This window comes from Oryzias melastigma, linkage group LG15 (genome assembly GCF_002922805.2).
Source record: "Oryzias melastigma strain HK-1 linkage group LG15, ASM292280v2, whole genome shotgun sequence".
In the NCBI taxonomy this organism is placed as follows: Eukaryota; Metazoa; Chordata; class Actinopteri; order Beloniformes; family Adrianichthyidae; genus Oryzias; species Oryzias melastigma.
The window spans coordinates 14,723,194-14,735,399 of NC_050526.1; the positions used below are offsets into that span (position 1 = coordinate 14,723,194).

The 12,206-nt window shown below is 38.0% G+C and overlaps 2 protein-coding genes across 2 annotated transcripts in view; one reads left to right on the top strand and one right to left on the bottom strand.

Annotated features, from left to right (window-relative positions):
• arhgef33 (Rho guanine nucleotide exchange factor (GEF) 33) overlaps positions 1-1,770 on the bottom strand; it is a 25,166-nt gene extending 23,396 nt beyond the window's left edge. The window contains exon 1 of the mRNA XM_024296739.2: positions 1,638-1,770. The gene's annotated coding sequence lies outside the window, so the exon portion shown is untranslated. The remainder of the gene's footprint in view (positions 1-1,637) is intronic.
• Positions 1,713-11,555, top strand: slc17a5 (solute carrier family 17 member 5). Its single transcript, XM_024296740.2, has 11 exons — positions 1,713-1,852; positions 4,094-4,284; positions 4,437-4,670; positions 4,748-4,835; positions 6,274-6,360; positions 6,604-6,722; positions 8,590-8,751; positions 8,823-8,955; positions 9,029-9,176; positions 9,258-9,348; positions 10,723-11,555. The coding sequence occupies exons 1-11, from the start codon at positions 1,765-1,767 to the stop codon at positions 10,858-10,860; spliced, it is 1,479 nt and encodes a 492-aa protein (XP_024152508.1). The 5' UTR covers positions 1,713-1,764; the 3' UTR covers positions 10,861-11,555.
• Positions 11,556-12,206: the final 651 nt, after the last annotated feature.

Sequence of the window (12,206 nt, forward strand, 5' to 3'; positions counted from 1 at the left end):
AGAACAGAAAAAAAGGTTCTATAACGAATTAACCCAGCAAAGGATTTACAGAAAATTTAAAATTTTGGGGGGATTATGACGTTTTTTTTTACATTTGATGAAATCCACAAAATAATTTTCCCATACCTTCTTAAGAGATATACTGTATGTTCCTTTTGTTTGTCTTCTTCTGTGTTTTTAGTTTTGATTGCTTGAAACAACAAAATCCAAATATAAATGACTACATGATACTCTTTGAAAAAAAAAAAAGAACTTTTTTATAGATATTAAATACATTTTCATATTTTTGTTTCCTCATCTCATGCCAATCCTTTCCTTTCGAGACACATGGAGTATATTTAATATAATGATCTTAAAATCAAAAGAACTCAGAAATTCAATAAGAGAAAAATCCAGAACTGAAAAAAGCTGCTGAATGAAGCTGGAAAAAGGGGAACAGAGTAAAGTGTCTAGACATCAACAGTCGTGAGCTTTGCAGTTTTGTTAACAATGAAGTACAAATGGAAAGAAAGGGAAGAAAATGGAGGAAAAAGAGCTTCAGCTTTTCTGCATGTTCATAAAGTCAAACATCTTTCTTCAGCTACACGTTTATTTTCTCCCCACTGCTGTCTTGCCCTTTGGCAGAATTGTTTGGGGTGGAAGAGCTTCACAGGTTTTTTAAATGAGTGCATGCTCTGCATCAGTAGTCTATATTGTATCACTGTCTGTTAAATAATCATGTTTTCTCCTCCACATAAAGGACTTCTCCAGCTGGCAGATTCTTTTCATGTTATACTTGACTTTTTTGGATATTATCTTCACACGTGTCTCTTGTGTTTGACTTTTCAATCCCCTAATAGATCTTCTCATTTCCCTGTGTGACTGTCAGCTAAAGATGCAACACTCTTTCTCCCTAATCTCTGCAGTTTCATTTCCATATTGACTGTCCACAAATTTAATACTTCAAGTTAAACCTAAGTGAGTTTTGTGTTAGTCAGATCTGATACACTTAACTTTTTTTTTTTTTTTTTAAAGGCTAAATTCTGCACAAAATGTCTCTTTTGCCTGCAGAACATCACTTTTCACTTTAAGGAAATACACTATGGATATATTTAAGGTTAACAGCAGCTGTAAGTAGGGAAGAGTAGGACGCCCCTCTGAGGTAGATTTGAGGAATAACAATAAAAAAAATGTCATTTTTGACAAAAAATGTTCTCTTGCTGCAGCACAATGATCCTATGATAATCAGAAAGGACGAAAAAGGCAAAAGTACATTTTCTGGGAAAAGAAATATAGGCTATGTATTGCCAAAAAAATATTAGTTTCTAAACTTAAATGATTGAATTCGTATATTTTTGGCATAACGGTAGCAGTAACATAAATGCAAAGCGGTGTTGTATTTTTGTAGAGTGGAGGAAGATGATTGACTATGAGTGAGACTGTGGTTCCTGCTGGGCTTTGAAGAACGCCTCTGCGCATGTCCGCAAGAGCTGAGCACGTTCCTAAACACGCTCCGGGCGCGTGCCGGGGTAAAGTCCATGTTTATGCGAGAGGAAATTATGTAATGAATGAATATCGCATCTATATTTCAGAATAGCATCTTTGTAGTTTGTTATATTAATTTTGAAGTTAAATATGCTCGAAAACAACAACAATACCGGTTCTTCCAATGGGTTCTCCGACACGAGTCACGTGACATGGCCATGGAGGGATCAGCTGACAGTGACGTCAGCAAACAGCAGCGGCTGTTCTTCTGGTTCCTCGCTGTTGGCTGCCCGCTGAAGAATGGCGGCGAGGTCCGGCTCCGACACGGAGGGGGACGGCCAGGAGACCCCGCTGCTGCCGCGCGGGAAGGACGGACGAGTCCCGCGAGGTGAGGAAGGAGCCGCGCGCGCGGCTAACCGGCTAGCAACAGCTACAATAACAACAGTACAGCTGCTCGCTCTAACAGCTGTTACTTTAAAGCATCTGTCCTTCGGGGTAGATTCAGGCGGAAAAAAGCAGCAATATAAACCATAGAATGAGAAAACTTAGGCTTGAAATTAATCAGAAGAATAATCCAGAACTCTTTGTTTGATTCAAAACCTGCTATCCACCTGTCACCACAGTCCGGAACATCTGCTTTGATCTGCAGGAAATTCTGAAAACAGTGGGCAGGAGTTGGCATGTTTGACGGAAACACCCAGAGATTTGCCTGTCCGGGAAATCACAGGGAATTTAGAACCAGTGTGACTCCATTCTGTTTGCAGCACATCTTCAAAAAAAGTTATGACAAGTCGATCGTTTTACGGTCAAAAGGAGCATTTCATAGAAACAATGGTCTCTGTGAATGACTTGAAGAAGCAGCAACTCAACAAAAACACAAGTCTGCAAAAGAAACCGGGGTCACACTGGAAAATTAACATTTAACTTCAACTGCTTGACTTGAACTCAAAGAAATGTTAGTTTTAAAAGATAAGACATGGTGATATAATTTGAAGTCTTTTTATTAAAAGTGTCATAAAACTATTTGTGTTCCATAATTCAGATTTTGATAAATTCTACTTACCTTCACTCTGTTAGTAATATAATGCTACATTTTCTTGATTTTTTAAAAATAAGATTAACTGAACCGCAAGATTTATAAATAAACCTGAACGTTTTTATTTTATTCTGTCTCGATAAATAAATGTGTTTATTGATGGAAAATATTAATTATAGTATTTTACAACAGTAGATATTATTAGAGCTACCTTTAAATAAATCTCCCCTTCTTTTAATGTTAGGATGCAATTTCAAAATAAAAGCATTAAAATAGTCCATTAATTTTTATTAAGGCAAAAATTCAATATATCACACATTTTCTACAAATAAAAGATTTCAGTTTAAAATACATTTTTATGGAGAAAAACATTTTAAACAGTACAGTATTTAATGAAGCAGGGATACTTTAAACCTCTGGAGCTTACATTACTTTAATTTGGATGAATGTATTTACTTAAATTCAAGTGGGATAAAACATAAAACCAATAATACAAACTTTAAATACAAAAACAGTTTTGGAAAAATTTGTTTTTACTGATATTAATTTCAAAATTGATAGTTTTGATTGATTGGACTTGTCAATAAAAGAAGGTTTTTATCAGACTGTTTTTCTTGTCTTTGTTAATCAATTTGTTAAAGTTCAGCAAGTTTTTCTGCATAAATCAAAGCAAAAACAGAGTATCAACTCAATTTTTAATATTTATTTATTTCGTTAAGTTTTTTTTGTTTGTTTACTGATCTTTTTTTATCATTGAACAAACTATTCTACATAATGTAACACTTATTTATTTAATTTTACAAAACTCACTATTGATTTTTTTAAGCTAGCCTTAGCTTTGTTTATTGAACGTACATACTTTCATAGATCGACTGGACTCTGCGAGACTCCAAACACCTGCATCAGCATCGGAATCTGTGTTTTTGATAGACCTGATGTGTCTTTTTAAACCTTTTCATCTTTAAAATGTATCTTATAAAAGGTCACTATGGTTCAAGAATGAGTCTGTGTGATGAAAGAAAAGCTTGTTGTTGATGTAGAAAGATATATAGTAGATAGTACTTTGTCATTTTCACTGGGACAGTGAAATGAAAAAAAAGTTATCTTTGGTCAGTGGATTATTCATACATTAAAGCAATAGTTTACTATTAAAAATCTATAATTCAAAATCAATAACTCATAAAATATATGAAAAGTATGTGATCAATTAATTTGCATCCAAATAAACTATCAAAAATAGGATACACAATTTAGAAGTGTTTTGAAATGAACTGAAAAATAGTAATAAATATACAGTACCTAACAAAAAAAAGGTCACATGACCACAGTACAGCGAATTTTCAAATAGTCTACCATTGCACAGTTCCAGCAGATCCAGATTATTTTTTCAAGTTGCTTTTGCTTTACTTATATTAAATGACAAAGCAAAACAGTTTAAAAAAAAAATCAAATTTAAATTTGCCTATTTAGTGCAAACAAAGTGACCGCTGGAAGCGTGAATTCCAAAGTTTACCTTTATTGGTCTGTGATGCATAAACTATCCAGTGAACTGGAGCAGCGTCTTCATGTCTGCTATCATGGGTCTTCCTGCAGCGCCGGCTTGCTGCTCGTCTCGTTACGGCCTGGCGCTGCTCTCCTGCTACGGCTTCTTCGTAGTCTATTCTCTGAGAGTGAACCTGAGCGTGGCCATGGTGGACATGCTCAACACCACGCGCCAGACCAACCACAGCGCCTCCGTGTGTCCCGCTCACCCCAGTCCTGCGCGGCCCAAACACAACCACACGGTGAGCAGAACACACCATCACTGCAGCAACTTGTGGACAAAAACAAACAGCAGCACTTTAGGTCTATGAAGCAGCAAGGGAAACGGTGTTGGGCCAAACACGCAGCCCTGTGGTACACCAATATCAATTCCAATGTTCAAATTGTCTCACAGGCTAATGTCTACAACTGGGACTCAGAGACTCAGGGCTGGATCCTGGGCTCCTTCTTCTACGGATACATTCTGACCCAGATCCCCGGGGGCTACCTGGCCGGCCGCTTCGGAGCCAAGTGGCTGATGGGTTTTGGGATCCTGGGAACTGCAGTTTTCACACTCCTGACGCCCTTGGCTGCCAATCTGGGTGCAAGCTACCTGATAGCTGTGCGGGTGCTGGAAGGGGTCGGAGAGGTACAAACTCAGGCCGTTTCAGAGAAACGAGTCAGACAGAACTTTTTCAGAGCTTTTTCTTTTGGCCTCATCTTTAGGGCGTCTCCTTTCCTGCAATGTACACCATGTGGGCCGCATGGGCGCCCCCAATGGAGAGGAGCCGCCTGCTCACCATCTCATACCTCGGTAGGAATCACATATCAACATAAAGAACATGAATTACTTACCTCTGTGGATGAAATTGTTGCTAACAGTAAGGCTATTTCTGAATTCATTCCCTACTCACAACTCCAAAATTGAGTTCCCTAAAAATATCCCAGAAGTCTTTGTGAAAAACTAGCACGCATCAATGATAACTACATTAGTGAATATAGACCAAAATGCATTGCAGTCGAGCAATTTTTGTGAAAAAAAACTTTTTTAAATGTGCATTTTTTTAATAAACCATCAACATTTTCATCATCAGAACCCAGTGGAGTCACAAATAGACTTCATGAAACGTTCATATTGGTTAGATTTTCACTTTGTGAAATCGGTGACTAAATATCCAGCGTTTAAAAAAGCAAAACAAAAGCAGCAAGCATGGTGTCCGGAGTGCTTTTTAAATCCAGGGCACCATATAGTCCCGTACTAAATAGTTTTTCAGAAGTTAGGAATTAGAGTGGGAATTTGGACATAACTTTAGTTAAATGTTATCTACAGCTAGCTAACAGTTAGTTAGTTGTGGCTAAATGTTGGGTAACTATAGATAAAGTGCAGCTAGCTACAGGTTATCATCATTGAACATCAATCATATTGGTTAGGAAAAAACTTGTTTGTTGCATACTTCATTAGATTTGTGTGAACACTTCACAAATGAACTCCTTTTCTTCATTAAATCCATTCAGTTTGTCGCAGCATCAGAGCTTTTTTCTTTATTCTAAAATTCTTTATTAAAAAATTAAATAATTCCTCAAAAAATATAGTTTTTTTTTTAAATCAAATTCTGTATATTTATTTAATGTGAATTCATAATAGCAAAAGGTGCTAAATCATTTAAGAAATAAAAATGACAAATGTCATTAAAATTAATTCCTAACAACGTAAGTTCATTTTTAATTTATTTGGGCCATCAGTGCTGTCAATGGATCTTAAAACAACTTTTTAATCATGGTTTGAATTAGGCAAGCTACCCTGTAACTGAATTGCCTTGAAAAATATTCAGCAGTGAGTCAATGTGAACACAGAGATGCTTCGTCAGCATTAAAACAGTTAAAGAAGGAAGAGGAGAAACAAAAAAAACAGTTGTGATATCTGCAAAATGTCAGATATTTAAATGATTAAATAAGGATTGCTTTCAAAACGGATTAATGCTGAAAGTAATTTTATCGTAAAGAAATAAAACACATTTTCTGTACCCAGCCTTTACCTAACAGTAGCTGGGATAGGCTCCAGCAACATCTGGACGTCAAAGGGAATAAGTGTGTTCTGAAGGTAGAAGGATGGATTGCTTGCATTTCACTCATTTCTTGTGTCTTGGAGATAAGAGTTCTTTTAAAACACCAAATCTGTTTTCTGGTGTTCGATTGGGATAACTGGATCATCTGTGGGGCTGACAGTCATGTCCGCTTCTCTCCCATTCCAGGTGCTCAGCTGGGGACGGTGATCTCCCTCCCTGTGTCGGGTCAGATCTGCTTTTACCTGGGCTGGACCTACGTCTTCTACATATTTGGTTTGGAGAGAATAATTTCGTTATCCTTACATTCTTACAGGTTTTTATTCAATTCAGATGAAAGCTGTGCTGGTCCAACATCCTGCTGACAGTGCAGTTGTACTTTGATCCATTTTACTTCCCAATAAGCTGCTGCTCCTCTTTTTTTTCATCTTTGCTTTATGGAAACAATGAATTAGCAGCTCAAAGGGGAAAATGATGGAGGGCCTTTTTCTGATGGTACATGTGCTCTTTTCTGTGCAGGTGCCATCGGGCTGGTGTGGTTCGTCCTCTGGGCTTTCTTTGTCTTCGACAGTCCAAACACTCATCCGCGCATATCAGACCGGGAGAGACTCTACATCACCAGCTCTCTCAGGAACGAGGTATGAGCGCACTTTGCGTTCTGGAGGACGACGAGTATCTGCAAACTCTGCTGTTGCATCAGTCGGCCTGACAAAGGTTTCTGATCCGTTTGCTGTGACGCCTGCAGTGAGTCGGCAGTTTACAGAAGTCGCTGTGCAGCTGTTGTCAGTGTTTTCACGTCATCTGCAGCAGCATTAAAAATACACAATGTTCAAAATGAGGAACCAGATCAGAAGTGTTTGGATAGTAAAAAATGCTCAAACTCAGAATTCAGATATATTTGATACCAACAGAGGGAGCTCACACAAACAGATGTCCCCAAAGAGCAGCAGCTCAATGCAGTTTATTTAAGCAGCAACACAATCCAAAATATTATCAAAATGTGCTAAATGAACTGATACAGTCCATTTATCTTTAGATCATTCAAATAAAGACAAGTTATTTTGATTTTAAAGTCAGCTTTAAAATGTTATAAGTTATGATTACATGAAACACCTTGAGTGGACTCCTACTGAGCATAAAATGAAGTGACTGAGAAACAGAGAACCTCTCATCAATGGATGAAAAGAGACAAACCTGCAGCAGAACCAGACATTCAGGCATTCATTGATGAGGAATGGAGCAGACAGAGGAGAACTTAAACTCCCACTCTGAGGAAAATTGGGCATTTGAACATGTTCTTGGGGCATTTTTCTGATGAAGGACAGATCTTAGCAAGGGGAAGGGGGGCGGGGTTGTTCCACGCCAACAGTCCTACCCACAACTCAGAAGTGAATTTCTATGAAACTGCTGCCACTGCAAAAAACATGTCCTAGGGCTAAAACGGCATAATCATAATTAAAAGACCACTGGGAACAATTTTACAATAGATTAAAAAAAAATCTGACTGGCTCTTTGATATAGATGCCTCACTCTCACCAAAATGATCCCGACTGGCCTTCAACCAGGCTCAGAGTCACTAGATTAACTTAACAGTTTCATCGGACAGGCAAGGTTGCACTCTGAAAGACAGAGATTGTGCAAGTAAGAAAAGTTTATTTCTACAGCATTTTAACCAGAAAGAATCGCAACACCAGGCAGAAACTACAGAAAAAAACAGACATAAAACTGGAATAAAACAGCAAAATATTGTCTGCCTTCATAATCCTCGAATACCAGAGCTGTCAATAAATAAGACACACTCTTCAATCTACATTTAGTCTATGGCCTTTTGCATTTTTCACCACACCAGTGCTATAAATCAGGTTATACTGCAAATTATTTTAAAGATTAAACTCAAAATTTACCAACATTGTGTGTTTAGATTCTAGGTAAACTAAGTTTTGACATTTAACTAAAGATAAAATAAATTTAGATGACTTTTCATAAAGATAGAAAATTATTTAGTTCATATGTGTCAAAAGTATAGCAACGGTCACTTATAATAAGTACAAAAGTAAACAAATCTATATCTTGGCTAAATGTTTCCTGAGTGACAGTAAAGAAACACAAGTCAATGAAGTCACTAATGCAAATTATCGAGGCACCTGATTGGTCAGTTTGTAAGCTGAATAACTTCTTTTATAAAGAAAATAAAATGATGAAAACAAAAACAGGATTATCAAGAACAAAAAAGGTATCAGAACCAGAATGGTTCTACTGACGAGTAGAATAGTAGCCGTTTATTTCTCTATAGAAGTCTATGGGATTTTGGCGTCTTTGAGCCAGCAGTACTTCCTGTTTGGAACACCATGGGGGAGGAGTCATTCAGTCCAGTTCTCATTTATGATGTTAACCCTTATTTGAGTTTATCTTTCTGAAATCTTCAATTCTTTTCACTTTTTTCAAACTTCCCTCCTCTGAAGTAAATGATGGAGGATGCTCTGACCTCCACCTTCTTTCTCTCAGCTGTCCACTTCGGCGGGCTTCATCCCCTGGAAAGCCATTTTGACGTCGCGGCCGCTCCTGGCCATCGTTGTGGCTCATTTCTCCTACAACTGGACCTTCTACACGCTCCTCACCCTGCTGCCCACCTACATGAGTGACATACTGGGATTCAGCATTCAGCAGGTGAGAATGGTGAAGCTGTCAGATGATTGGAGCGGGTTTACAGATGGACTGACCTCTAACGTCCTCGTCAGAACGGGATGCTGTCGGCTCTGCCGTACGTGGGCTGCGCTTTGTTCGCCGTGGTGAGCGGACAGATCGCCGATTATCTGCGAGAAACCTGCCTGTACCCGACCGTCACCGTCAGGAAGTGCTTTTCCGTTGTTGGTGAGGAAGCCTCAAACATATCCTCAGATCCCGGACCAGTTCTGGTTCTGAGCTCTCCTCTGGTCTCCTGCAGGTATGATCGGACCGGCCGTGTTCCTGGTGGCGGCGGGTTTCATCGGCTGCGATTACACTTTAGCCATCACCTTCCTCACCCTCTCCTCCTCTCTGGGTGGAGTGTCGGCCTCTGGCTTCAACATCAACCACCTCGACATTGCTCCTTCGTAAGATCCCTTCAGGTCCTCGTGTTTGTGTGTTTGGGAGTGAGGCATCACATCACTGAAAAACTACAACTCTCCTCGTAGGTACGCGGGAATTCTGCTGGGAATCACCAACACTTTTGCCACCATTCCTGGCATGGTGGGACCGGTCATTGCCAGATCTCTCACTCAACACGTAAGAAAACAGCTTCACAATATCAAAACAAAAAACTTCAATGTTCTGGATTTCTGCTTCTAACGATCCCCTCTGAACCTCAGAACAAAATAGGATTTATTGATAAGACCATATTCTTTAGCTATTGGCAGATTTTTTGCTTATTTAAAGAACATTTTTCCAATCTTGTTTTTGCCACAAAAACCCATAATTGAGAGCTTGTTTGTATTTGGAAGCTCAAAATTGTATTAAAAAATTGTGAAGAAAGTGAATGTTTTTAAAGAAGATTTTGTAAACTTCCTCATCATTGATGTTGTAATCCAAAGGTAATTTTCACTTCAACTCTAATATCTGGTCTAAACTTCTAAAACTCTCGCAAACTACAAGTAATTTCCTATTAAAGTCGCACTTCAATTATCTTTTGATCCATTTTTCAAGCGTTCCCAGTGGTCTTTTAATTATGAATATTCTGATTTCAGCTAAAGTCATACAATCTGTCATTTTCTAGGTTCTGTTGAGTCATAAGAGTTCATCAAAAAATTACCTCCTAGTTGATTGGTTTATTTCAAGCATAGATTGTGAATAATACAGGATAAAATTATTTAAAATAGATAAAATTATTTCAAACTCATTACAGAAATAATTAAATGCATTGATTAGAAAACAGAAAACAAAAACAAATTACACTTATGTCAAATTTGGCTAATTCATTTTTGTAATTATTAACCAAAGTCAGTAGAGTTTGATTGATTGCTTGACCAGGAGTGGGAAGAAGCAAATTTATATAACCCATCCCTAATTAGTTACTTCATTTTACAGTTTTGCTATGTAATCCGGTTTTGATCAGATCAAAGAGTTGTGGGCGGGACCATCCCCGTTCCCCTACTCATTGCTGAGAGCTCTATGTTTAAGCAGACCAATGGCCTGCTCAACGTCTTTTCTACACAGATATCTTTTTCCAACGTTTTTTCATCTGCTCCTGATTCACAGCGATTTGAATACATAAATACTCAGAAATAAAATGTAAGTTTAGTTTTCTACATACAGGAGAAAGTATGTGAACCCTTTGGGATTACCTCAATTTCTGTATAAAATGGACACGCGTTTTTTTTCATCTCCATCTAAAGCATCAATGATGGAGAAAAACACTGCCTGCTTAAATCCCACCAATTTATGTTTTCATGTTTTTACTGAACACAATCTTGTGTCCAGTTTATGCATAAAACCAATTCCATAGGGTTCACATATTTTCTCCCGCAGGTGTACACGTCCCGCATTAGAAAATGTCTTAAGAACAGTTTTCATCAGAGTGGCTCTTTAAATCTGTTGAATTTGCCCTGAACTGCGTCTTCCGGGTGTGTTCATTCTTGCCTTCTCATCTTCTCTGGCGTGCAGAACACCATTGCAGAATGGCAGGTGGTCTTCTACATCGCTGCAGCCATCAACGTGTTCGGAGCGTTGTTCTACTCCGTGTTTGGTCGAGGGACGGTGCAGCCGTGGGCCATCGGCGAGGTCTACCACCATGGAGACTGAGCCAGGGACTCGTCCGGTGTCCACTAACGGCTGGTGGAGTGGGTAAACTCAGTCTGACAAACCAGAATTTTACACTCAAATGCTTCAATGTACTTTAAAGCTGTTTTAATGAGACCCCACCGTTGAGCTCTTTTTTATTATCTGTGATAATCAACATGAATTGAGAGGTTTTTGGCACTTGTGTATGTAAGGTGACCTAAACTAACTGCATCTTTTACCAAAGTGCCAGAAAATGTTTTCCCTCAACACGCACAAATGATGAACACGCCTTAAAAGGGAAGAAATTCTAGTTTTAAAATTACATTTGTTTATGTAAGGAAGTTCATTTTGTCAAGTTTATTTTGTATTTTTAAACCTTCAGCTATTATTTTTACCTCACTGATGGATAAAAAAGGGAAACCTGAAGCAGGTTTTGCACTTTGTGTCTGAACTCAGGTGTTTAATCATCTTTAAATTTCTGTCTGCAAGTATCATTGTCACTGCGGAAGATGATGTAAACTTGTGCCTTAATTATCAAATTTAAAAGGGATCACACATTCCAGCTCTGTAGCTTCATTTTGTGGAAAATACTTAAGTTACTGTTTACAATTTTTTACTCTGTTTGGAAGGGATTTGTGTCGGATCAGCTGTGAGTCCGTTTTGTTTCTGTAAATTTGCTAAAACACGGAATGTAAATACATCTATAAGCAAATGAACTTGTGTGTTGGGTCTTTATTTTAAACCATCTTTTGATTATTTAAAAAAAATGGCAACTTCGCATCTTCAAGTGGTTCGTTTTATAAACTCAATCTTCATAAAACACGATGGGCACTAAGAAAATAGAGTTTTCAGATAATAATTCTACATTTAACACATGAATCATTCTAGTTTCTGTCACGTCTTCAAAAGTTTGTGATTAAATTCTGCCCCCTTTGAGCCTTCTGATTGTCTCACCTAGTGGTTTAACCATTGACTTTTCAAACCAAACTCATGACTCAGAGACACAAACAAATTTCACTATACAGACATAGGTATTTTCAGGAGATTTATTCTCATATGTTTGATTAAAAAAAAAAAAATGCTTTGTGCCCAATCCAAGTTCATATGCTCACATAACTTCTATATTAATTATAAACTGCTATAAAGTTTGGGAATAAACAAACCTCCACACATTTCTAAAAAATAAACTGCATCCACTGCTGTCTGGTGTACTCTTTATGGATCCTTAATAACTGGTGTCTTTGACAGACAAAAACACACTTCTTTACAGTCTGGGTTGACACAAAAGGTTGTATTGCTGTTACCTGGCAGGACAGAAGATACACTTATGAATGTCACTGAATGAATGAACCCAACCTCTATAAATG

Bases quoted from the DNA above. Each gene is read 5' to 3' on its own strand.
- slc17a5 (XM_024296740.2), top strand. From the start codon at position 1,765: ATGGCGGCGAGGTCCGGCTCCGACACGGAGGGGGACGGCCAGGAGACC. The intron at 6,361-6,603 runs GTTTGGAGAGAA...TTTTCTGTGCAG, and splicing joins CTACGTCTTCTACATATTTG to GTGCCATCGGGCTGGTGTGG. The intron at 9,177-9,257 runs GTAAGATCCCTT...CTCTCCTCGTAG, and splicing joins CACCTCGACATTGCTCCTTC to GTACGCGGGAATTCTGCTGG.